The 25,897-nt window shown below is 50.2% G+C and overlaps 9 protein-coding genes across 9 annotated transcripts; 4 read left to right on the top strand and 5 right to left on the bottom strand.

Moving 5' to 3' along the window:
• Positions 1-424: 424 nt before the first annotated feature.
• Positions 425-1,789, bottom strand: PFICI_00222 (uncharacterized protein; the record flags this gene model as incomplete). Its single annotated transcript, XM_007828803.1, has 1 exon — positions 425-1,789. One exon carries the CDS (start codon positions 1,787-1,789, stop codon positions 425-427), a length of 1,365 nt encoding a protein of 454 aa, XP_007826994.1.
• Positions 1,790-2,920: 1,131 nt separating this feature from the next.
• PFICI_00221 (uncharacterized protein) lies at positions 2,921-4,290 on the top strand (the record flags this gene model as incomplete). Its single annotated transcript, XM_007828802.1, has 5 exons — positions 2,921-3,159; positions 3,307-3,349; positions 3,408-3,482; positions 3,544-3,611; positions 3,672-4,290. 5 exons carry the CDS (start codon positions 2,921-2,923, stop codon positions 4,288-4,290), a joined length of 1,044 nt encoding a protein of 347 aa, XP_007826993.1.
• A 408-nt stretch (positions 4,291-4,698) lies between these two features.
• Positions 4,699-5,433, bottom strand: PFICI_00220 (uncharacterized protein; the record flags this gene model as incomplete). Its single annotated transcript, XM_007828801.1, has 1 exon — positions 4,699-5,433. One exon carries the CDS (start codon positions 5,431-5,433, stop codon positions 4,699-4,701), a length of 735 nt encoding a protein of 244 aa, XP_007826992.1.
• Positions 5,434-6,051: 618 nt separating this feature from the next.
• PFICI_00219 (uncharacterized protein) lies at positions 6,052-8,691 on the bottom strand (the record flags this gene model as incomplete). The annotated part of the gene is made up of 5 exons (XM_007828800.1): positions 6,052-6,094; positions 6,157-6,773; positions 6,824-6,996; positions 7,046-7,123; positions 7,173-8,691. The coding sequence occupies 5 exons, from the start codon at positions 8,689-8,691 to the stop codon at positions 6,052-6,054; spliced, it is 2,430 nt and encodes an 809-aa protein (XP_007826991.1).
• Positions 8,692-10,779: 2,088 nt separating this feature from the next.
• Positions 10,780-15,124, top strand: PFICI_00218 (uncharacterized protein; the record flags this gene model as incomplete). Its single annotated transcript, XM_007828799.1, has 2 exons — positions 10,780-14,594; positions 14,647-15,124. 2 exons carry the CDS (start codon positions 10,780-10,782, stop codon positions 15,122-15,124), a joined length of 4,293 nt encoding a protein of 1,430 aa, XP_007826990.1.
• Positions 15,125-15,690: 566 nt separating this feature from the next.
• PFICI_00217 (uncharacterized protein) lies at positions 15,691-16,068 on the top strand (the record flags this gene model as incomplete). The annotated part of the gene is made up of 1 exon (XM_007828798.1): positions 15,691-16,068. The coding sequence occupies one exon, from the start codon at positions 15,691-15,693 to the stop codon at positions 16,066-16,068; it is 378 nt and encodes a 125-aa protein (XP_007826989.1).
• A 1,471-nt stretch (positions 16,069-17,539) lies between these two features.
• Positions 17,540-20,308, top strand: PFICI_00216 (uncharacterized protein; the record flags this gene model as incomplete). The annotated part of the gene is made up of 2 exons (XM_007828797.1): positions 17,540-20,071; positions 20,126-20,308. The coding sequence occupies 2 exons, from the start codon at positions 17,540-17,542 to the stop codon at positions 20,306-20,308; spliced, it is 2,715 nt and encodes a 904-aa protein (XP_007826988.1).
• A 509-nt stretch (positions 20,309-20,817) lies between these two features.
• On the bottom strand, positions 20,818-21,783 carry PFICI_00215 (uncharacterized protein; the record flags this gene model as incomplete). The annotated part of the gene is made up of 1 exon (XM_007828796.1): positions 20,818-21,783. One exon carries the CDS (start codon positions 21,781-21,783, stop codon positions 20,818-20,820), a length of 966 nt encoding a protein of 321 aa, XP_007826987.1.
• A 782-nt stretch (positions 21,784-22,565) lies between these two features.
• PFICI_00214 (uncharacterized protein) lies at positions 22,566-25,374 on the bottom strand (the record flags this gene model as incomplete). Its single annotated transcript, XM_007828795.1, has 3 exons — positions 22,566-22,733; positions 22,796-25,160; positions 25,238-25,374. 3 exons carry the CDS (start codon positions 25,372-25,374, stop codon positions 22,566-22,568), a joined length of 2,670 nt encoding a protein of 889 aa, XP_007826986.1.
• Positions 25,375-25,897: the final 523 nt, after the last annotated feature.

Genomic DNA, 25,897 nt, shown 5'->3' with positions numbered 1-25,897 from the left:
GCGAAGGCCCATTTGGACGGCCCCGGCTCGACATCTAGACGCCACAGCATTGGCCAGCGCGATCCTCCACCTACCCTGGTATATGGGATACAACACCCATTATCTAACAATAACTCATTGGAGAACGCATTGAGCAAATCTTTAAGCTGGTTACAGGTGTCGAGGTGGAATTTTGCCATACGATATCCTAGTGATGGGAGCGTGATGACGAAGAGGATTTCGGCTCTGATGTCGGTTCGCCAAGTAGTAACAGGTGCGGACGGCTTGTGGTGAATGGTCGATTGGCCATCGCTCATGGATGTCAGCAACCCTAGCATAGAAAATCTGTTATGATGAATGTAGGTCACAATTTAAGTCTTGAACCACAATGTATAATCCAGCAGTGACCCATGTATTTTTGAAAGTCTAATGCCACCAGCCACGCCTAGACTGGACCTCGAGATTCAGCAGGGACTTTTCCAACCTTTTCATCCGAAGACATCTCCTCAACTCCATTTTCCACAACGATTAGGCTCTCATTCACCTTCCAATCAAGTCCATGATCCAGGATAGCCGGGTATTTGCGTACATAATAGCGCATTCCCAGCATAAGAACAATACTGCCGACACTAAACGCTGCAGCCATGGGGAAGCCAATGGGATATCGGGGAGAGTCGCTTGTCTTCCAGGCGCTGAGCGGAATCGTGGCGTGGCCCACGTACACCAGTGTCACGGTAGCCGCCACGAGGATGGATCGCGCCTCGGGCTCTTTGCGCAGGATGATGGCGAGCCAGGCGATCAGGGCGTAGCCCCACGCCGAGGTGGCGTAGGTGAGAAAGTAGAACGTCAGGATCGTCGGGTGAGAGTCTGGCCATCCGGATAGTACTGCGGTAGCGATTAGCTGGAGACCCGCCGCGCCGCATGCGACTTGCCAACGCCATTCCTTCCAGTCGCTCAGAGCGTTGAGACCAATGTTGCAAACGATGGATATAGCATACCCACCCAAGGGAATCAGGTTGACCGTATAGGTTGAGTACATTGGATTTCCTGAGACATCTTTCAGACCCTTGAGATACAAGAGAATGTATGAATTTGCGCGCTGGGACCAGGCAAATTGGAGATATGCACCGAGGAACAGGTAAGCCACTGGACTGGCGAGGAGTAGTCTGATCTTGCTTCGCACCAGCTTCCATGAAACGAGCTTGGCGGTTGTTGCGCCGACCTGCGACATTCTCTGGTGGGCAATTGTGCGTTCTTCCTTGCTAAGATACAGAGCTCGCGTAAAGCTGGGAGAGTCGGGGATTGCGACCAGGCCCACAAAGCCCCAGGTCATGGTGATGATACCAGAGACGATGAACAGCCATTGCCAGCCCTCAAGGCCGTTTACGCCATTAAGGTTCTTATACAGTGCCGCCTGGAGAATGCCTAGGAACATATTCCCAGCGACGCCACTGACACCAAAGATGGCCACTCGTTTCCCGAGCTCCTTGGGTGTGTACCAATTGAAGATCAAGCTGACGATTCCTGGCCAGGAACTTGACTCAAACACACCCAGAAAGAATCTTAATGCGAAGACTGTCTGCGCGTTCTTGGCTCGATAGGTGACCAGTGTCAAGGCGCCCCAGATAATCTCACAGAGAGGCAGGAAGAGAGACGGTCGGACGCGAGTCTGCGCCATCTGGGCTGGAACAAGGAATATGGCGTATCCGATTGAAAAGTATGTTGTGAACTCGACCAGCTCGTTACCATAGAGCGAGAGGGCTTCCTTCATGCCCGAAACATATGCCTGCGTTGTACCTGATTGGTCCATGTCTTTGAGCAGACCAGCAACTAGTGTGCACAAGTCAATAATGCTCTACTACATGGCTCAACGAGTATGATTTTCTCAGAACTTGTATGGAGATAATATCGAGAACTTACTGTTAGTATATTAGCGCACAGAGCCAAGACAGGGAGATGCACCTTGCATTTCTGATGTTCTTTTGACTTACCTGAATGCCCATACTAAAAGGAAAGCGTCAAGTTTGAGGACAAGTACATGCTCTGGATCTTTAAAGTAAGGATGAATTCTCCCCAACCATGACTGCGATTGTTTAGATGGCAATGGTTCTTGGGGCGCCGACGCATCATCTGGGAACGACATTGTCGCCGTGGGAGGATGTTGGAAGAGCTTTAGTCTCTACAGACAGATCGGAATAGCAGACAACCACTCAATTGATCCCTAGATGTCAAAATCAAGCCATATAGACTCTTGACGGGTATTGTTGGTCAGGCCTCTTCTCTCTTCCTGATTCTTTCACTGTATTGCTACCCTACGATCTAAATGTAATGATACCGGACAATTGCCGAAAACACATAATCTTTCAAGGCGATGTCGTGATCACAACCCTTGAGATAATGCAACATTGAAGTGCTCGAGACATATTTACATAAAATGTGTAGACTACCACCCGAGTCATGCCATGCGATGAAAATCTTCAGGTATACTACAATCATAAATGCCATTTAGCGTGCCTTTCATCCTTGGGTACCACACGGTTCCAGATTGTCAAAATAATGCACGAATTCAGTATTCTGTGATTCGCCAAAATCCCCATGAATGTATGTATGTCGTGTGATACCCTGTTGATGATGTTATTGTCTGTTGTGGGGTCTTTGTTTTCTACTAACCAATGGCCGCTACTTATCAGTGAATAGCATCTCGACAATACCAGTCGCCAAGTCTTTGAGATGCTCCTTTGCCGTCGGGTGGAACCCGATGGACAAGGACCCGATGCGTGCGAACTGACACTTGCTTTGGGAGCGCTCTACGTGTTGATGAATATAATACCATGAATTGAATGAGAGCACATCATACTGGATGCGCCACTCGCAAGCCAGCTGTCTATCGATATAGTTTCGCATCAATCACGTACCCTATTCATCACTATCACTAGCCACAATGCCTACAGCCAAGACATCATCGCAGCCACTATACCCAGCATATCTACCCACCCGACCGGATGGCTACGCTGCAACAATAGATGTCCCGCCATTTGAGGGTAATGAGCCGGGTACTCGCGCCGATCCGGCAAAACCTCACCTGCTTAGACCAGATGTGGAAGTAACGAATATTACGCCTCGCATCGGCACTGAGCTGAGAGGAATCCAGCTCAGTAAGCTCTCTCAAGAGGGATTAGAGTACGCGAGTATATCCATTTTATTGTTCACACCACAGCATGACAAGTGTCGCTTTCGCCTATATTTATAGAGTGTGAGACTTTTCGCACCTCGAGGTGTAAATGAACTATTGTCCAAGCATTACAAAATACTCATTGTGAGACTTAGTGAGATCGCTCTGTTCGCCGCAGAAAGAGGAGTCCTCGTCTTTGTGAGTCATGCACACCATCACTAAGCAAAGGAGCTGTTGTTTACGAGATGAAATGCAGAGAGACCAAGACTTTGCCGATATTGGATTCGAGAGGCAACTTGAGATAGCCAAGCACTATGGGCCATTACATCAGGTACCTAAAAGCGATGGTGACATTCTGAAAGAACTGTACTAAACAGAGGCTTGCCTACCAGCATCCAACTATGGGGTACCCTGAAGGCACGGGACCCGAGTTCCATGTTGTATTTGCCGACGAGAATGCGTAAGCCTACCAGAATACTTCAACTACAAGAAGTAACTGAAAAAATCTCACACTATGCAGAGGAAACTTGAGGACACTCCTCGGTCCACGTACATCCTACGACCTGTGGCACATTGACCAGACTTTTACCCGCAACGTACCCTCAACCACCTTCTTCTGGGTTCTCGAGATGCCCGCGTCCGGCGGTGGCGATACGGCCTTTACCAGCCTCACGGCAGCATACGAGGCCCTCTCGCCAACCTTTAAAAGCCTTCTTGCGCCCCTGAGCCTCTTTCACACCTCGGCATCTGTGGGAGAAGTTGCCAGGGTGGGAACCGAGCGGGCCTTGCGTGAAGCCGTATCGACAACTCATCCCCTCGTGATCCGGCATCCCGTGACGGGCAAGCCTTCGCTATTTGTCAACCCGACAATTGCGCGCAGGATCGAGGGCATGCTGCCCGAGGAGTCGGATACCCTACTCAAGTTTTTGAACGATCATATCAAAAGCCTCGACTTTAGTTGTCGTGTAAGATGGGAGAAGGGCTCCGTCGTTGTATGGGATCAACGGAGTGCTGCTCATACTGCGGTTCCGGATTTCAAGGACGGCGAGCGGCGGCACATGGTACGGATTATTCCTTACGGGTCGCAAACAAAGCCTGCATTTCCGGATATGTATGGAAAGACGAATGAGTCTACCTAATTGACGCATTTGAACATGGATGCATAAATCATTCTGTACAAGCGTCAGTTAGCTCGTGAAGATGGTAGTGAACTACCAGCATAGCAGACGGCAAGTTCATGGCAATGAATACTGCTGTTATATAATCGAATCAAAATGTTCCCGAGACATGGTCATTCACTCATATATCACATCTCCCATCAGGTATTTAGACTATGTAGTTATCTTTATCCTGGATGATATAGCTGTATCACGTAGTGCAATCAATGGTGATGAGAGCCAAATTAGCCTATATTCCATTACATGTCTAATCTAATTCATGACTTACCTCACGCAATATGCCCATTGAAGAACCTGTCTTCATGATCTCTTACAAGAACGCCGGCATAATGACACATACCTATCTAGATACCAGAGAGAAGTGGACTTTCAGAAGTCGGCGAAGGGATCGTCGACACTCGATGAAAAAGAACCGCCGTCAGTACTGGACGAGCCACGCCGACTATCAGAAAAAGGATCTCGAAAGGCGACGCGGCCTTCAGAGACAATGTCATCAGGCCCCTCACGCATCGGAGTCTCTTTACAATCGTGGTGGACCAGCCACCAACCCAGCTCCTCCACCTGCTCCCACCAGAGCCTCGTCTGGTCATCCCCCAGATGCCGGCGGAACCACATTTTGCAATCCGTCTCGACCTGCGCCACGAGACTGACATGATTGGCATTCATGATCTGGAACGGGTCAAAGGTACACTTTGACAAAGTCTCCTGATGAAGCATACACTGGATAGTAAACTCACCAAGTACCCTCTTCCATTCTACAGATTCTTCACCGTAGACCTTTCGGAACCGCAAGAACGCGCTTCTCATCGAGCTCCGGGCTGTACAGTAACTGTCAATATCAGCATCGGGGAGTGATTGAGTGGGGCACGTGATACGGGGCAACGTGGAAAGATCTTTGGGTAGACCTAGGGAGCATTCCTCCTCCTCCGCTACATCCTCCAGCGATATCGCTTTGCATTCGGCATTGGGCAGCAGAATCACTGGCCAGAACGGAGTATCGCATTCTGGATTCGGACAGCGGAATGAAACCCGACGTTTCGAACATACACCTGGCCGTAGTTGACGATGCCGCCGGGGTTGGTTGGCAGAGGTAGGACTATACATGTTGGTCAGTAGTGTATGATTCCGAGGTAGTGGCTGGAACCGATCGTGAATGGAAGCTGATTCTTGTCCATGTGTGTCGAGTCCCAATGGAACAGAAAGATAAGCCACTGTGGCTTATATGTACTTCATCAGCAGGATTGGTCACAAGGCATTGTGGCATTGTGTGAGAACCACTATCAACAATGCCCTTGTGCTCGATTTGGAACAAAAAAAAACAGTTCATTGTACATATAGTTTAGTTCTAGCCACCCTCTTTATAGTTCCTAGTGCTACAACGTAGTTCTTGTTCACCCCCAATATATGGGTCTGCGACATGACAGGCACAATCTCGTTGGACAAGTGCATTACTACAGACCAGAAAGATCAACATGCCTATATTTTCACATGTCAATGTAGTTCTTTGCTTAGGTGTTGATTCTTCTTTCCCCCCCCAAAGGTAGCAGAGTATTATATTTGGATTGAATTAAATAGCATTCGGGGTATAATGATTCGTACAAATGCCATCATGACGTGGAGCTAGATCACCTGCTACACTCCCGCAAACGGCGAACCCCTAAACTGATGCACCATCGCTCCGCTAATGCATAACACGAAAGATCATTTCCCCATTTGAGACTGTTATGAACTCAAGGCCAGACATGCATCGACAGCTTGACCAACTCTGGAACACGTATTAGCACGGTATTGACATTTAATTATAGTATGAGGGGGAAAGAAACTCACCTGCCCTCTTTCTGGTAGACCACATCACTAATGATGTCACGATCCAGATCAGGGAACATGCCTGCTAGAGTTTCCACAACATTATTGTGCTCAGCTCTATGAAGTCGTTGAGCTTCGGCAACTTCAGCACTTGCTTGCCTAGCGGCTGCCTCCTGTGCCGAGAGCTGCTGTCGGGTTTCTCGCGAAGGTCGACCATCTGAACTATGCCGTGGCGATAGTCTCGGCGTACCATCTGGCTGTGGTGTTCGTGCGGGCGAGTGACTTGGTCCTGAGCTACTCGGCTCATCTGAGAACATGCGTCCTATAGTAGAAAGAGGTTTTTGTATGGAACGAAGGAGTCCAGTTATGGGAGCATTCTCGTCGCCCTGGTCCGAAGACAGCGACCGACGTGGTGTGCCGGTAGAGTCCACATCCAGCGATGGGCGAGTTGACGATGATTCACCGGGAGAGTGCAGGCCAGTCTTTTCAGAATAATGCTCCTGCCGGGGTGATGTTTCGGCATGGCGATGTTTCTCGGCAATGACAGATACTGCATTCTCTACATGTTTCTCGAAATCCTCATCAGTAATTGTGAGCGAAGTACGGTCCATGTTTTCAATGAATTGTATAGCACCCATCTATTATTTGTTAGTCCAAGGCTGTAAGTCGATCTTCTTGCTATGCTTACGAGTGATGATAGATAGTAGCCAGCTTCGCCGCCCAGCTTTTCCTGGTTTCTAAACCGCAGTATATACTGCACATTAGAGACGAGATGATCAGGGTTGCTTTGAAGGACGACATAAATCAATAGAGGCATGAAGGAATCGGCGGAAGAGTCCGATTTCGCATTTTTGAGTAGGCCTGAGCGTGTAAGTAGCATGTCTTGGAGGAAGGTATAGACAATTCTCACCAAAGATGACTTTGCAGCAATTGAGAACACAAATGATCTTGTCTCTAGGTGCTCTGTAAGACCGTATCTTGAGGAGTTCTGAGCTCGTTAGATAACTAAACATCAAACCCTGTATCACACGACATACCTTGTTGTGCAAGTGTAAGAAAACGCTTGCCGCTATCACTCGTGGGAGGGATATCGAGGTGTTCCTCTCGTACCCAGCCATAAATATTAATCTTTTGCGTAAGAATCTCGTCGCGTTCCACGTCTTCCTGGTGCTGGCCTCTGCGACCCGGTCCCATGACCTTGTCGCCACGCCTTCTAGACTTGGAACCCGGGATTGGCTGTGGTGGTGGTATAGCTGGAGAGAACGTCTGAGTGTATAGTCTGTTCATTACAAGCTTCTCCATGCCCTCACGTGCATTGTCAAACTCAGCATCTGATACTTCTCTCCAAACCTCACACTGAGCCATCTTGTTGGCAATAAAGGCCAAGAAATCGCTAATGATCTTGACCTGCTCATGGACCATCCACTGTCGTTTGGCAAACTCCTGCAAAAAGGACTTTAAATATCTCGCGACAGGGTCAGCCTTCTTGTTCTTCAGTTGTTCAAGAAACCGGTGGAAATCAAAAGGAAGGGCAGGCTCGGGTTCGGGCTCGGGAGGTGGCGGCCTGTGCATAGTTGCTGCAGGCGACTGAGGTTCGCCGGAAGCTGTCTCGTCCACACTATCCTTGGGTGGGACGGGGGGTCCCTGATCATCACTGTCGCGCTCTTTCGGTTTCGATTTCATGCTGGTTGGGGAAGACGTGGAGATCCGCAAGCCTTGCATCTCCTGGATTTGTTGTACGAAACCAGAACCGAGCGGTTCCAGGCTTGATTTTCGGGGCGGGTGTTGTGGCGAAGGATTTCCAAAGAATGGGGAGGCAATCTCTAGTCGTGGGCTCATGACTTCCTCCACGTCTGGACCGCCTCCTTCCTCTGGGAATTGCTCCATGATGCTCTGAATCTCCGACCTAGAATTGCCCTCCTGCTCATCCTCGCTGGCATATCTCCGATCGTCATAGGCAACGTCGGAACGAGTTGGGGACGGCTCGGGGCCATGGCCCTTGGATCTGGCCGAGCTTGATCTGGACGGCGGTTGTGAGGCGGATGGAGTTGGCGGTGTAGGATCAACAAAAGCAGGCGTTTCGATCGTCAGGTACTGAGGCTTCCGTGGCTTCAACGTGGCGACTGAATCCTCCAGTCTCTCATCTGTCAGCTGAGTGGCAATCTCGCGGCCCTTCCCTTTATCTGCCGGATCATCTTTGGCAGGCGGCTCGGGCTTCTTTTCTTCTGCCTCTTCTGCGGCTATGGTCTCGAGACCAACCAAGTCTCCAGACGACAGGGCCTTTGCATTCTCTGGGGCGGGATCCTCTGCCCGCGAGACAGCCTCCTTCAATTCATCCTGAGCTACAGACTGGAAGTGGTAAAGGGGTTGCCCATCCGCCTCGGTAGTGGTCGTTGCTGTAGTCGCTTCGCTTTTGGTCGGCACGATGGCTTCGGGCTGCTTTGCCGTGGGTTCGCTCATGCTGGTGGCATGATCAGGTTGCTTTTGAATAGGTGCAGTAGGAGCAGCAGAGTCACGCTGGGACTCGATGGGGACGTCCGGCGATTCTGGAGGCATGCAGGGCAGGGCACGGAGACAACTCTGCCCGCTGCTCGAGTTGGTCGAGGTTGTTTCAAGATGATCTGGACTCGAGGAGCAGCTATCGTTATCAGACGGAGGGTTGAAGGGGTCCCAGCATTACCAAGGCACCACTGTGGCTGCAGCTGACTGTGGCGCTAAGAGTACCTACCCACCTACTGTACATTTCCGTGCCAAGCCACGATCACTCTCCCCCTTCAAAAAGGTTGTCTCTTTGTTTTTTTTTTTCAAACCGTCAGAATTTCAGGCCAATTTAGTGGCAGCCATTGAACATTGAACTTTATTACTCGGTATTTTTCACGTCTCACTTATTGTAATATTGGTTTTAGTTTTGAACAACGGGAAAGAACATCGATCAAAGGATACCGATATCTGATTGTATACTTGATCATTTATTCTTGAAAGGACTGCAAATGTTTATACTCAAAAAGACGGCCCTGAGCATGAATACCACCACCCTTGACAGCACCCTTGGGACGGCTCAATTAAGAGTTGCAGATCTGGACAAAGCTACTCCTACACCACTGTAACAATACTATGGTATAGGGGATCGACGCTCCCTCAACGCCGGAATAGTTCCGTGATTAGCAGCTAAAAGCAAGGTGTTAACTGCCCGGGTGTAGCCTTGTTAACCTAATCATCCATGAATGAGACATGAGACAAGCGCTTTAGCACACGTCTCATTGGCACTTAAGGTTCTGGAAATAGAAATGATTATATTTCATGTATTGGCCAGCGATTACATGTGAGGACATTTCCTTGCAGCCTGTATGTATGGATGGATGTATAACATTAGCTTCCCCTGAACGAACTTCGTGCGGATGCTAGCGATAGGCGGATGGAGGCTTCAGCACGATGAACAAACTGTTACTCCGAATTGTATTGGGCAACCCTCAGAGCGTAAGATTATGTATGTAGTTACAGTTGGTGTTCATTGACATGCTATCAGTGTTTATTTTGCAAGTAGCACTTCGACACGCCAAGTCTTGTTATCGTTTGGATAACCTTTGGCTGCATGAACGGCAACATTACAAATGCTAATAAGATTCGGGCTGGTAATTACATGCATGCCTCAATCTGTATTCCGTGTGCGTTGTAAGATGTCGTTTTCATGTGCTTATTTATTTCAAATGCAGCAGGGAAAGTCTAATAAACGCGTCTTGACAGATCAACACTTTGATAGCTTAAACTTCCGATCTATAAGGGCCAAGTGTCTTTTTTGGGTAACATGTGGCGGTGAGACGAGGGGAAACCATTGTTCCATAGGAAAGTGTAACCGTATTTTGAGTAAATCAAACTATTCAGAGCGTTCTCATCTCATGGTAACCCCGGACATGAAAGGTGTGTTATTGATTTGTACTCAGTGGCCGACGGCCGTATTATCGACTGAATGAATCAAGGAACAACAAGACGGAAAAGCTGGGCTGCATCAAGGCGGGGCTCACGACGCAATCTTGCATCAAATCAGCCAACCACGTGTGTTGACACCGGGATCTTAATTGACATTTCCCACTAATTCCGGCGCATCGAGCCTGGTCCAGCCATAAACCCCACCACTCACTGCATCCTACAGGGGTTTCAGCGACCCGCCAAGCCCGGTTTTCCCGCAATGGCTCGTGGATCTGACCCGACGGGGGGGCAGAAGTTAGAATCTTTGGGGGGGGACGTGACAGAAGTTTTGGTCATCAACGATCGGTCTGGATGGGGAACCACGGCCTTATTCTAAACTGTGTTGTCGAGTTTGTGTCTTCCACTTTGAGGACTCTTTGAAGTCATCGTCCATTCGCTTGTAATATCTTGAGCACTGCCAAGTGACCGACCGTCTTCCTCAATCGCCCTGCGCAAGGGCCGCAAAATCCACACTCGCTTGTTTCGTTCGAATTGGCTACTACGGTACCCATAAGCTTCTCCTCGTAAATGCAGAGCCAAGCGACCCGAACTGACCCGCCCTGCTCTGACGCCTGAATCGCCCCCAGACAACTCGCAGAAAAGGCTGCTCGAACCTCTGGACATGCTCGATTTTGGATCTGGTTGTCATGCGGTCAATTGCCTATATAAAAGCGCATGATGGGCCCTGCCGATACTGATGTCAAGCAAGAGGACGGAACCGAGAAGGGAAGTTTGATTTTCACCACCCGCAGCCGAATCCGCCGACGACACGATGCTGCCCGTGCCAGGGTGGATGCAAAAGTGTTGGATTGGTATAAGAGATACGTGATCGAAGGAATACTTCGACAGAAACCACTCAAACCCTCCAAAGATGGTCGCCATGTGCCGTTACGGATCGGAGCTGACGCGCCGCTGGTCGATGAGCGTCGGGATGGTCACTTCATCTCAAACACGATTCGGACCTCTCGGTACAATGTCTACAACTTCCTTCCCAAGCAGCTGCTATTTCAATTCACGAGACTGGCAAACTTTTACTTCCTGTGTGTCGGAATACCGCAAACTATCCCCGGCTTAAGTACTACGGGCAGCTACACGACAATTCTCCCGTTGCTATTCTTCGTGGCCTTGACTGTATTCAAGGAAGGTTACGACGACTACAAGAGGCACAGACTGGACAAGATTGAAAATGCCAACATCACGACTGTGCTGGGCAAGCCACGTCCACCAGCGACATTGCGCCCAGCATCACGCTCTTGGTTTCACTGGCGTCGCGCCGCGCGCACACCGGCAACTGACAATTCCGAAACGGTGGAACAGGAGGGACAAGATCAGTTCAACGAGTTCGAAGACCATGACCTTCAGTGGAATAAGGTGCATTGGCGAGATGTCAAAGTAGGAGACGTTGTGAAGCTGTGCCGAGACGATGAAGTGCCGGCTGATGTCGTGCTCCTAAGATCTACTGGAGAGAATGGCATCGCCTATGTAGACACTATGGCGCTCGACGGAGAAACAAATCTGAAGAGCAAGGAGTCACTCTCCGCGTTCAAGGACTGTGGTTCCATTCAGGCATTGCACGACGTCGAGGCTGAATTTGTCCTGGAAGACCCAAACCCGGATTTGTACCGATTTGATGGCAGAGTCACTGTGGAGGGCAAAACCCTCCCCTTGACTCTCAATGAGGTTGTGTACCGAGGCAGCACCATTCGAAATACAAAGTCTGTGCTAGGCATTGTCATCAATACTGGCGAAGAATGCAAGATCCGGATGAATGCAAATCAGCACCCCAAAGCAAAGAAGCCAGCCATCGAAAAGATAACCAACAAGATTGTCATTACCCTGGCTTTCTATGTTATCGTGCTCTCTGTAGGGTGTTCCATGGGTTACATTATCTGGCGGAGGTCGACGGAAGCAAACTCGTGGTATCTACAGGATGCTACCGTGGCATTCAAGGAGATCATCATTGGCTTTGCGATTCAATTCAACAACGTCATTCCGCTTGCCTTGTACGTCAGTCTGGAGATTGTCAAGCTGGGACAGATGTTGATGCTCAATGGCGATATTGAGATGTACGACGAAGCCACGGACACGCCTGCTAGATGTAATACGAACACCATCCTGGAGAACCTGGGCCAGATTAGTTATGTTTTCTCGGACAAGACGGGAACACTAACGGAGAACGTCATGAAATTTCGAAAACTCAGTATTGCCGGCACATCATGGCTGCATGAAATGGATCTGCAACCAGATCGTCCCAGCTCCAAAGCCGCTACCGAAGTCCAGATGAGTGCAGCTATACCTGCCACCAGAAAGTCCCGAGAGGTTACGCGACTCATACCAGAGGAAGAGGAAGAAGACTACCCGCCTCTGGCTTCACCAGTCACAATTACTGTAACGTCGCCGATTCAAGCAACTATCACGAATGTATCTTCCCAGCAAGGTCGGAGATCATCTTCACAGTGGAGATCTACGGGCCGCCCAGATCGCCAGCAACCCGACGTCACCACATATGATCTTTTGGACTTTATCAGAACAAGACCCGCCGCTCCATTTGCTAGAAAAGCGCGAGATTATATTTTGTGCATGGCACTGTGCCATACTTGTCTTCCAGAGCTCAGAGATGGAGAACTTGACTTTCAAGCATCGTCTCCGGATGAACTTGCGCTTGTGAGAGCTGCTCAAGAACTCGGCTACTTGGTCATACATCGGTCTTCACAAACGGTCTCCCTGAGAATCACCCTGGACGACGGCGATGAGAGAACTGAGGTTTACGAGATCCTCGATGTCATTGAATTCAGCAGTAAGCGAAAACGCATGTCGATTATTGTCAGGTACCCTGACGGCCGAATTTGTCTCATCTGCAAGGGAGCTGATTCCATGATTCTCCCACGTCTTAAGCTGGCCAATCTGGCGCTTCAGAAAGTCAATGAGGTTCGCAAAAGTGCGGATTTGGAACATGAGATGCTCCGTCGAAGTGAGCAACTGGAACCACGCAACAGCTTCGGCGGTCGTCCCAGTTTGACACTTTCCCGGAAAAGTATTGGAGGTCAGCCTCGAGCTGAATCTTCCCGAACGCGCCCGCCGATTGAACGCAGCAGATCCGTCGAGGGCTGGAAAATCCGTCGTTCGGAGGATAAACCTAGGCCCTCGCTTGGCGTTCGTACGGTATCCTTCGATATTACCAAGACCTTGCCGTTGCCAAGTGCTTTGCCACCACCATCACTTGCCGACGACAGATTTGATTTCCTGGATGACCCGTCCATCAATGACGATTCTGCTGTTTTCACCAAATGTTTCAAGCACTTGGACGAGTTTGCTACTGAGGGTCTCCGCACTCTCCTCTTCGCCAGAAAGTTCATCCAGGATAAAGAGTACCAGGGCTGGAAGAAGATATACAATGATGCCACAACTAGCCTCGTCAACCGCCAAGACATGATTGAGGCCGCTGGTGAAATGATTGAGCAATCATTAGATCTGGTCGGTGCCACGGCAATCGAGGACAAACTGCAAGTTGGAGTTCCCGAGACGATTGAGAAATTGCGCCGCGCCAATGTCAAAATTTGGATGTTGACTGGCGACAAACGGGAAACGGCCATTAACATTGCCCATTCAGCACGGATTTGTCGTCCTGGATCTGATATTTTCATTCTAGATTCTACAAAGGGCGACCTGGAGTCCCAAATTCTCGGAATAGTCGAGGACCTTCAGGCGGGCTGTCTGCACAGTGTTGTCGTGATCGATGGGCATACTTTAGGAGTCGTCGAACAGTCGACAACCCTAAAGGCACTGTTCTATACTCTCATACCCACCATCGACTCGGTGATTTGCTGCCGTGCTTCGCCATCCCAGAAGGCAACGATTGTGAAAGCGATCCGCAGCCGCCTGCCAGACGCCTTGACACTCGCGATCGGTGACGGTGCCAATGATCTAGCAATGATCTCTGCATCTCATGTCGGTGTTGGAATCTCGGGGAAAGAGGGTCTGCAAGCCGCCCGTGTCGCCGACTATGCCATTGCGCAGTTCCGCTTCCTCCAGAGGCTACTTCTGGTTCATGGCAGATGGAATTACGTACGTACTGCCAAATTCGTCCTGGCAACCTTTTGGAAAGAAATGTTCTTTTACTTGCCTACAGCATTGTATCAAAGATACAATGGGTATACAGGCACATCTCTGTACGAAAGTGCCAGTTTGACTGTTTTCAACACTCTTTTTACTTCCCTTGCTGTCATCATCCCTGGTATATGGGAACAGGATCTCAGCGCAGAGACTCTGCTCGCAGTGCCCGAGCTCTATGTGTATGGCCAGCGCAACATGGGTCTGAATGTGAGAAAATATCTGACCTGGATGATTGCTGCTGCCTCGGAGGGTGTCGGTGTTTGGTTTGTGGTTTGGGCAGGCTATGGAGGCTTCCTTGGTATGGTTGGAGATAATAATCTCTACCCCCTAGGAGAACTTGCCTTCTCCGTCGGCGTGTTGTGGATCAACTACAAACTCTTGTAAGTCGCTCTTGAGCCATGGTGTCTTGAACATGATCTGACAGCAATATAGCATCCTCGAGACGCACCACAAGTCGGCAATCGTACTCGTTGGTTTTGCCATCACCATTATTGGCTGGTGGCTATGGAACATTATTCTTTCGGCCGTATACAATCGTGGTGTAAACACGTATGCAGTGCGCAATGGTTTTACAAAGACGTTTGGCGGCGATGCGCTTTGGTGGTTCACTCTCATTGTCACAATGGCCATCTTGATATGCTTCGAGCTCGGCTTCAAGGCGGTCAAGCGCAATCTCATTGTGGGCGGACTATGGCAATGGCCACCCTGGAAGAAGAGGGCCCTCGGCGACGCGGCCGAGGAGTGGCATTTGGAGTTATGGCAGGAGCTTGAACAAGATCCCCTGATTCGAGCACGATTGAAGCAAGAGGAATCTGACGATTGCGTCGTGTTGGAGGAGGATGTGGAAAATGTTGTGGAGATGCCGTCTGCAACAGGAAAAGACGACATCGAGATGAGAAAGATTACCTGATTCTCCGCTATAGACAATATTTGCGTGTATTGCGAGCGCACATTTTGGGCCGGCGTTTGTTATACCCCTTCATTTACTTCTGCTGCCAATATAGAACGGGCGGGAAAAGCTTTGAGGGTTACATTTGATTTGAATCCTTTAGGGATACCCACATGCTAAGCAAGAACTTTTTCCTAATATAGTCTGTATATATTAAATCAACATTTGACAAATTCTATGCGTTTGATCAAGGCTGCTCATTGCTTGGATCTGCTGGAGACTTTCCGTCGCAATACATTTACCTTCCCCCAGATGATGAGAACAAAGGAATCCCCATTTGCAAGAACACCACAGCTTGACTCGTCATATTCCTCGAACAAAGAAACAGAGAATTAGAAAACCTACGAACGGAGATATTTGCTTCTGGCCATGTAAGGAAACTCAAAGCCAACCGATGTTTCTCACTTCAGAGACGAACATACCCAGGCAAACACCAGGCCGCGGAAAACAGAAACTCTCTAAAGCGTTTTCGATAATTGAGCTCTTGTTATTCACTTCTCGCTTCTTGGGCATCTGAGCTTTCCACAATGTCCACACCATCCCAAGCTCCTCCATCACCGTCGACACTCGGCACTGGTATCTCCATCAAGAAAACACAACCATCTATTGACTCGTCCACCAAAGCCAAAGGGCAGGCCAAACCCACACAACAAATCCGCTTCACGGCCGAGGAACTCAAACGCATTGGCGCTCTCGTCGAGAAACGAGGTGACGACGAGCTGGCTGCTCTCTTGAGACGTAAACTCTCGCTGGTTCCCGGGCCTACCAAGGTCGACGGCGACGTTGATACTGGAGACGAACAGGATGGAGCAAACGAGACGGGATCGCAAATGGGATTACAAGCAGAAAGTGTAAAGACGGAAATCGAGGAGCGCAGTCAAGCTAGGGGCATACTGCGACCTTGAGTTTGCTTGGAACGGTACAAGCCATTTGCCTCGGAAGAGTCTGACTGTGATGGGGATTCAGCCTAGGCAGGAGGGAATAAAGATATATCTTTATGCATAGCTGGAGGAGCAATGTCGGCCATTAAAAGAAAACTATGAAAACAAAATTTCGTGATCAGAGCCTATTACGAAGCAAAGAACGATGTCACCATCTAAAGCATACAATGGAGGACAAAATGTGCATTGATTGATATAACCACGTTTCTATGCCTCTCCATACGTAGTCTTTCCAGCTTCGGATGTGCCATGGTAAAGTCGGCCATGAACTTTCGTTCGATGGAGAGTATTTTGAAAGTCTATTCAGTACGGTATTGGTGTAGACTGTAGCCTCATGACCACACGGATGTAGTGAGCTACTCATCTCTGTCATCCAATATTGTAGGTCATGTATATAAATGGCAATGGCTCGTGATTAGCTATTGTTAATTGACTGAGACTTCTCACCATCTTGAATAAGTGTGTGAATAGTTCTAAGAACTGATACCAATTGTCGACTCAGTGACATGGCGGAAATGACATGATTTCAAACTGACATAATTACTGCGACAGGAGAAAGGAGACTGACTGGAATTATCTAGCAAGAATCGACCGCCTAAATCTATAGAAAAGAGAATGCTCAACCTTTGGTGATGCACTATTCAGAAACCAATTCAGATGTCGTGTGCTCGACCCCGTACTTGGACAGGGTAATCCCGGGGTCAAGGGGGTGGGAGGGAGGGGAGTGCTGTTCAATGTTCTGTCAGTGTTCTGTAGTACCAGGGATTTGGGGGAACCAAAGGGGGGCCACTGGGGCACTCAGGCTATCCAAAGCGCCAACCCCAAAAAGGCCAGGCCATATCTCATCATTAATTGATCTCCTAAAAAGGGCTGAGCTCACTATCTTCTGCTGTGTATGTACAGGCGTCCGTGCCTCTACGCGGCGCCAAGTGGCTCCCTTACGAGTCCCTCCTGCTTGGCCTTTTGGACCCATCAATCACGGAGACAGACGTGCACATCAGGTTTCATCAGCTGCTTCGCCTCTTCTTCTCTTTCCATCGTATCCTTCCGTAGCCCAGGGTTGTGACAACCATTTTCCTAGTCCATTCTTTTTAATTATTCTCGAGTCTCAATCTCGTTGTTCTCTTGCTCTAGACCCGATTGCTCGGAGACAATTGATTCTTGGCAAAGACCATCGCCATTTGCCGACGATACTCTCATTGTACCTATTCTTACCCACCTACCTGCCTACCTACATTACCTAGGTAGAAGGTACCTTGCGTAGCTGGTGACTTTCCACATGTCACACTTCTCTCTCTCCTAATTCCTTTGTAATCAAGCAAACTATTCCACCCGAGTCTGGCTTCGCTCAACGATACCTGAGCGAATCGATCATAAATTCCCGGTCAATCAATACATCGCTCCCAATGTGGCACCATACTGAGCAGCCGTAATCATGCCCTCCGAAAAGTCCGAATACATCCCGGCGCCGCCGATACCTTCGTACGACGAGGCAGTCCAGGGCTCTTCATCTCGAAATGACTGGGGACCGCCGCCCCGGTCGCCCATCGATGACAGGCCCGAGTCCGAGCGGGAAGCCCAGTCGCTGTTGACGACATCGCGGAATCCCGCATCCGAGCGGAGGACACCTGCTGGCTACCGCCCGCCGCACGTTGAGACCGATGACGAAGATTCCGAGTGGACCCTCGACAGCGATGACGACGACGACACAGAAGATGCGCAGGTGCGCCGTGAGATGCAGGAGCTGGAAGTCGAGGACCCCTTGAACGGATCGAGCTCTCGGTCCAACTCACTGTGGCGAAAGCGCATTGCCGCCCTCTCGCTGCCGAAATGGAGATGGCGCATTCCACGGCTGACGGTGCGACTCCCGCGTGCGAGCGACAGTGCCAATACTGCGCCGGCCGACAGCGAACGAGGCACATCAGAAACTCCCGCTAGGTCTTGGTGGCACAGCAACATCAACCTCAACAGCACGGCGGCGCTGCTCCTCATAGGCAGACTGCTGGCGCTTTTCTTGGTGCTGGGCTTCTTGTACCTCGTCTTTGTGAGCGACCTGTTTACGAGCATGTCGCAGCGGATTGGTGGTCAGGTGTTCGACCCAGAAAGTGTCCGACACCATATACAAAACAGCATGGACCCTCGCCGTATGCGAGAGACCCTGAAACACGTCACCAAATATGCCCACATAGCAGGTACAGAGGGTGACTATGCCCTGGCCGAGGATGTGCGGAACTCATTCTTGAGAAGTGGCTTGGAAGATGTGACGGTCGATGAATACTATGTCTATCTCAACTATCCCAAGGAAGATGGGCGGGCAGTCGAACTCATGTCGGAAGATGGTTCAAAGGCGATATGGCATGCAGGACTCCAAGATGGACCCTACGTCCCGCAAAACATTATAGGCAAACCGACCTTGACCTTCCACGGCCACTCCAAGTCTGGTGATGTGAGAGGCCCACTAATCTATGCCAACTATGGAAGCAGAGAGGATTTCAAGCGTCTCCATGACAGTGGCATTGACACCAAAGGCGCCATTGCTCTTGTGCGCTACTACGGAACTCAGGGTGATCGAGCTCTCAAGGTTAAAGCGGCCGAGTTGGCTGGTTTTGCAGGCTGTATCATCTACAGCGATCCTGCCGACGACGGATTTCTCCTGGGAAAACCTGCACCTGCCGGATGGTTTATGCCTCGCGAGGGTGTGCAACGTGGTGCCGTGAGCTTGATGAGTTGGGTGGTGGGTGATGTGCTCACTCCTGGCTGGGCAAGTAAAAAGGGTCAGCCGCGGGAGAAGACAACCCAAACCAAAGGTCTGGTACAAATTCCCAGCATACCAATCAGTTGGGGAGATGCCCAGAGGTTACTGCAATCAATCGAGGGATTCGGTGAAGCTTTGCCGGAAGAGTGGCAAGGCGGTGTGCCTGGAGTGAAGAGTTGGTGGAGTGGCAACTCCTCATCGCCCATTGTCCGGCTCAAGAATGAACAAGATGAAATAGAGCAGCAGCCCATCTGGAACATTTACGGAAAGATTGTTGGAATCGAGCAGAAGGAAAAGTCCATCATTATCGGCAACCACCGGGACGCTTGGAACTGGGGCGCGACTGATCCGGGATCAGGAACTGCAGTCATGCTGGAAGTTGCCCGAGTCTTTGGCGATCTTGTTGCCCGAGGCTGGCGACCCGCCCGAACTATTGAATTCATGAGTTGGGATGCTGAAGAGTACAATCTTATTGGCAGCACCGAGTTTGTGGAGAATAATCTAGAATACCTTCGGAAGAACGCCTTTGCATACATCAACATCGACACGGCCATTAGTGGAACTGAATTTCACGCAGCCGCATCCCCCGTCTTTAACAAGCTCTTGTACAGCGTGTTGGAGCGTGTATACGATCCGCTGGAGAATGCGACGCTCAAGGCACTCTGGGAGGCTCGTGGCGGCGAACTTGAAGGTCTAGGGGCAGGTAGCGACTACGTTGCTTTCCAGGACATAGCCGGAACCAGCTCTATCGATATCAGCTTCCAGGGCTCAAGGTTTCCCTACCACTCAAATTACGACAACTTTGACTGGATGTCCCAAGTCGCAGACCCAGATTTTGTATACCACGGCCTATTGGGACAGGTGTTGGGTCTGTTGATTGTTGAACTCGCCGAACGACCAATTCTTCCGTTTGATCTCCACCAATATGCCCTCTCTCTTGGCCGTTACCTCGGCGATCTCTGGAAATGGTGTGAAGACAACGGCGCCAACCGAGATGACAAGTCTCAGCTTGATCTCAATGCTCTCAAGGACTCTATCAAAGAAATTGAAGAAGCTGTTGCCGAATTCGGCATTTGGGAAGTGGAGTGGCAGCAGGCAGTTGTCAGTGCTAATGGTTGGGAACCAAGTGGACTTGGCCGAAGAAGATGCGAATACAACTCGAGAATGGCACTGTTCGAGACTGGACTCCTGGATACCGAATTCGGCGGAGGAGTGAGTAGCCCTCGATACTTGATGCCAAGTTCTATTACTAACACTCCCTTTTAGATTCCAAACAGAACACAGTTTGTTCATACTGTTTTCGGTCCACAGCTGTGGTCAGGCTACGACGAGGCCTTCTTCCCTGCAATTCGCGACGCTGTCGATGCCCGCGACTTTGAACTGGCTCGTTCTCTTGTCAACAAGACGGCCACCATCTTTTCAGCAGCTGCAGAAGCTTTGAATGCATAAGGCCTTCATCGCCTTTGCTAGCCTATCTAGCTCGCTCTATTTCTCTTCTTCTTTTTGGTTTATTTTCTCTTACCGAAAGGTCTTTGAAATTGCATCGCTTGGCGTTGGTGGTCAGCTGGCAAAGCTGAATTTGAATTTTCTTTTGCCCAACTTTACATATTTCGAGTCGCGCGTGCTTGCGTCTGAGTTGTGGCGAGCGGGAAAAAGCGTCTCTTGTAGAACTCGGCGACGATATATAACACCATTTGACGTTTGCCGTCATGTACAATTGCTGATATATTGACCTGTCCTCATAATTAATACCCATGTGATGATGCATTATGTGGTAAAATGCTCGACGGTATATCGTGTCTAACGTCAACAGTTTTCAATGAGCACCTACAACTTGCTTAAATGTGAGATTTCTGCATTTGAACACGGCCGATTGTAGGAATTATTGGCTCCTGGATGGTATCTGGATATCATTGGCTACAGGATAAGATGGGAAGAGAATGATAATCTATATTCAGCTACAATATTTTTTTAAGCACAAAGTGCCTGAATGCTTGCCAACTCAGCTCAGCCACAAAAATCGAGAGGACAAGATACAGAACAATGAAAAGCACGAAGCAGCAACGGTTCAGGCCCAGCGTAGAGACACCAAAGAGGCCAGGAACCCTACTCTGAAGCCATCCACCCTTGGCAGTTCGCAGCGTCGTGACAGAAGGCAAATCCAGGACAATAGGCCACTCATCCACACCAGCAGCGGCTCCTCCTGATCCCTTCTTCTTGCTCCGCGCCCGGGCCTCGGCCTCGCGCTCGGCAAGCATCTTGATGGTATCCAACCGCGACCACTTGGGCTCGGGCCAGGGGTTATCGGAAACCCAGCCCACGCGCAGCTTGTACGCCTCCCACGCGGCGTGGCCGGGCGGCGGCATGGGTTCGGTCTCGGGGATGCCGGCCTCGGCTCGGAGGCGCCGGCGCTCGAGCTCCTCGTCCCGCTCCATCGTCTGCCGGAGGAGAGAGTTGAGAATCGTCCGCGGCGTGTGCGTCGTGCCTGGTTCCGGGGGCCCGGCGAGTCGGGCTGGGTCGCGCTTGGGGACGGGTATCTCGACGCGAAAGGTGGGCTGGGATTGTGTTGAGGTGAAGCCGGGGTTTTGTTTTGCTAGTTTCTCTGCTTCTTCCTTCTTTCTTCTTTCCTCCTCTCTCTTTTTCTCTTCTTCCTGTCGCTTTTTCTCCTCTTCTTGTTTCTTCCTCTCCTCTTCCTCCTCTTCCTCTTTTTTCTTCTTTTCCTCCTCCTCTTCCTCTTTTTTCTTCTTTTCCTCCTCCTCCTTTTTCTTCTTTTCCTCTTCCTCCTTTTTCTTCTTTTCCTCTTCTTCTTTCTGCTTCTGCTTCTTCTCTTCCTCTTCATCCTCCTCCTTGAGCCCGTTCAATATCGCCTGCTTTCGTCGCGCGAGAGACAAGTAATTGGGCCCCCCTTCTCCGGGCGCCAACATGAATACTCTCGGCCATTGCAGCCGCGATATCGGGAGGATCCTCAAAAATGAGGTCCGAGTTCTTCTTTTGTTTACCGAGTATACCAACCATGGCGTCTGTCTTGATTTTGTTTACCGAATACTTGTGGGAGCTGAGAACTTGCTTAGACGGAAAGATGGTTCTAGCAGTTTTGGTCTTGGTCGGGTTTTATACTTTCTGCGTCAAGTCTATCGGCAGGATGAAGCTGTTGGTATTCTTGTCTAGAAATTGGAAACATGCCTGTCTCCTGCCGATGAACCATCCTGGGGAGATGACTGCGTTGTAACACCTGCTCCTTTGTTCCGTGAGTATCGTCAAAGACCCGCAAACGTCAGAAACGAAATGCACAGGTATCTGGCAGATTGGGTCAAAGAATGATAAAGAAAAAGGAAAAACGCGGTGTGTTTTTACTTCGAGACATATTTCTTCCACTTTGGTCGATGGTTGGATGAATTGGAATGTCACCACCAAACTCCTGGTACTAAGTTAGGTACGCTCCGGGACAGTAACACACAAGATGGTATAAACCCGGTGATTTGATAATGAAGACTTCTTTTTTCCAGGATTATGTACATTTCGGCGTCCATTTGCTATAAAGTTGGACCGTTTTAGTAAGAATTAATCATCAATTCTTCGCCTTTATGGTGCTCTAATTGCACCTTTTTCATTCCTCGTCAAGTTGGGAAGCTGCCAGTTATGAAAAACGTACAAATGTTCCCGTCGATTCCAGCTTGTCCAACGCTCAATGTCCTTGTGCTGCTGCTCATTTCTGCGGGTATAACACAACACCTTCCCATCCCCTGCTAGCTATATTGTCTAGCGTCTGCTTAAAGTGCTTCTTGCTGCTCTCTACGCTGGCTGAATCCTGTTGGTTTGTGCTCAGATTCGAGTGGATGAGCTCAATGAGACCATTGAGGTATTTTGTGGTAACCTGTATTCGCTAGTTAGACGCGCATCGTTTGTGATGATGGATGATCTGTGACTGCAACTTACCGACTCGTTTTGCTGCTCGAAATAGTATGCATAACGGTCTAGGATCTCGACAAAGAGTTCAATAGAAGCAGCTTGTTCCATGCAGCTATCGGCTACCCGCAGCGCTCTCTGCAGACACTCCAGCACACGCTTTCCATCGCGGTAAAGTCCCTCCTCTGACTCCTCGGTGGCTGCAATAGGCGTGGCCCACCAAAGATGACTGGCAAGGTAGACAGCACGGCACTGATCGGGCTTGCGCAACAGCTTGCTGCCATGGAGGGCACACTTGGTAATAAGAGTGTCGTAGTTTTCACGGCCAAAGTTTCTCGTCTGGTGGAGGGCGCTGGCGACCACACAGACTGCTTGGAACTGGGCCTTGGAGTCGCTAATCGCTTCTTCGTAGACGGTAAAGGCTTGGGCAAAGAACTCATAGGCCACCTCCTCAAAACCAACAATATCGGCAGTTTGTCCACAGGCAGTGAACAGTCGCAAGGCCAACTCGGCCGTTCCTGATCCATTTACGCGGGCGTACAGTGCTGATATGGCGGAATGCATAAACTTGAAGAGAGCAGACGACTGTGTCTCCCAATTGTCATCATAGTGCTCTCGAGCCTTGAACTTTCTAGCCAGCTTCATGCCAGCTGTAATGATTGGCGGTGTGGTTGTACGGATGCGCTCACCACCTTCAGCATACGATTTGCGCACCATTTGCAGCAGCTTAAACTGGGTATCATTGTCGTCGCTTTGCACCAGGTGAACGAGTCGTGCAAGCCAGCCCTGCTCCTCAATCGTTTCATCGGTTTCCACAACCCGCCGTTGTGGGCCACCGGGATAGCCAGCTGGCGGCTGAGAACCCTCCTTGACGAGGACTTTTAGAATCTCTAGAACATTTTCTAGCTGAGATGGAGTAGAGATGAGAGTATGATCTCGTAGTAGCGTTCTTGCAACCTCGCCAGCTACTGCCCTGCGGGTTGGGTAGGTTTGCGACTGGAACAATGGCACGTATGTCGGAAGTGATAGTGCTGTAAAGATGGAAACGTATCTCTTGAGAGGTGCCTGTAGCAGAGCCAACAGGCTTTGTTGCGCAGGCGGCGAGTGTAGATCAGCGCTGTTTGCATGCTCTCGGACTTTGCGGTTTGCGTATTCGAGGATCTGATCTACATAGTCCAGGCGATTGGGGTAAATATTCAGGGCCAAATTCGTCAAAGATACCAATAGAGCAATGGTGTCCTGTATGGCAAGGTGCTGTACTGCCACGAGGTTGTTGACCTGCTCGAAAAAGATCTCGTACAATTTGACATCCTTTGGAATGCCACGCTCCTTCTTTGGGGACGTTGCAGCTTGCTCTCCGTCTGTTTCTACAGCGGTAGACTCTGTCTCGGCGACGGACGGCGCTGCCTCGGGGGCTGTCTCAGAGCTCTCACTGGCTGGTGCTTCTGAGCTATCGCCATTTTGAGGCTCATCGCCATTGGTATCTTCCGAAGGTTCTGCGGCCGGTGGCTTTGTCTCTTGCTGCTCCTTTCCGAGTCGAATCTTCTCAAGCAGTTCTGCCAAAGCCTCTTCCTCCAACTTGCCGCGATCGTCGCTTGCCTCTGCCTGAGACTCGCGCTCAGCATATGCCGAGAGGCGGTCCATTAGACCAATCACAATGGCCTTGACATTCACATGGGGGTTGAGCCGGGACACTGCAGCCAAGAACTGATCCAGAGTATGTAAATGGAATTCGTCAGGGAAGACCTGGGTAATGATTTCCAAAAGGTACTCTTGAGCTAGGACATCACGGCATTGGACGACCTGCTCGAGCAAAGGTCCAAGAATGCCATTGCTGTAGGTCTCGAGATCTACCAATTGGCTCAGCCGGACAATGTTGCTACCCACCAAGAGCTGCAACTCTCTGCGCTCGCGCGTTCGCTGTTCTCGATCTCTCGAGTGGCCTTGGTGTTGAAGTCGCACCCAGAGCTTGTTCATCTCGACAAAGTTGGTCAAGACAAAGCTGATGGAGTCTTGTAGGTTGCCCTCGGGTCCGTCACCCTCGCCGGTCGGAAGGTAGTCTCTTGCTTGGCCAGACAGATAGTACCTCAAGAAAAGGCCACGAATCGGGTGCTGGACTCCTCTGCTCATGTCCATCATATCTTTCATGAGCTCCTTGACCGGAGCCTCGGGAATCGCCATGTAGGCAGTGCCTACGGTAATCATGAGGTACAGGCGGGGAATGATGTTGCCAGCATATTGGACAAGCTCGTAGAGATCGGCAAGGTGGTTGTGTGGGTGGTTCTCGCGGAGGTGGACAGACAGATATCGCAAAGCATCAAAGACGGACATGTAAAGCTCGTAGTACTGCTTGGGTCCCAAACTGCTCGTTCGAAGCTCTGATACCAGGGTCGAGCTGCGGCGCAGGTTCACATTAGCATTCCGCCCGGCGGGAAGATACAGCGCATAGGGAAGATAGGGAAGGCAGCATACCAGCACTTGAGCGCATCCATGAGCTTTCCTGGGGTATCCAGACATTTGCGCATGAGCACAGTCTGCTGGCGCACCGCAATCAAGGCATCCTCAAGCAGCCGCGCCTGATCCTCGGGCGGAGCGGGTGTCGCCGACATGGCTACTGGGGCTGGGAGCGGTGGATGAGCTTCTGGTTGAAATGGCAATTGATCAGGAGTCGTAGCGGCAAAAGGGTGAGTCGATAATGGACGGCGCCTCGATGGGTGAAAGGGTGCGATCGCCTTGTAGAGGAAAAAGCTGGTGCCTTGTCGCTAATAAAAGTTATCTTGGAGAGAAGCTCACCCCCAGGCCTGGCTTGGGTTGCTGCTGGTTTAGGAGCTCATTCACTCACTCACTTGCCCACCACCACTATCGGTCGGCCAGGATGATGGGACCCACCTAGAGGTCGTCGTTCGTCACTGCTGCGGGCAAGGAGGGATGGAAAGCACGGGCCCCATCAAAAGACCGCTAGCTAACATTGAACCCACCAACATTGGAACCAACAAGTCGGTGGTTGGACAATCAACGCACAGCCACAACAACGCCATAGCACCAGATTATAATAAGCCTAATACTGATCTCGTGTAATCGTATATACTATCGACATTCCTTTAGAATACTTGACAAGAAACGTCATGAACC

The sequence above is a fragment of the Pestalotiopsis fici genome (assembly GCF_000516985.1).
Source record: "Pestalotiopsis fici W106-1 unplaced genomic scaffold PFICI_Scf_1, whole genome shotgun sequence".
NCBI classification, from domain to species: domain Eukaryota; kingdom Fungi; phylum Ascomycota; class Sordariomycetes; order Amphisphaeriales; family Sporocadaceae; genus Pestalotiopsis; species Pestalotiopsis fici.
Note: the sequence above shows the minus strand (reverse complement) of the source record. Positions and strands in the feature narration are given on the sequence as shown.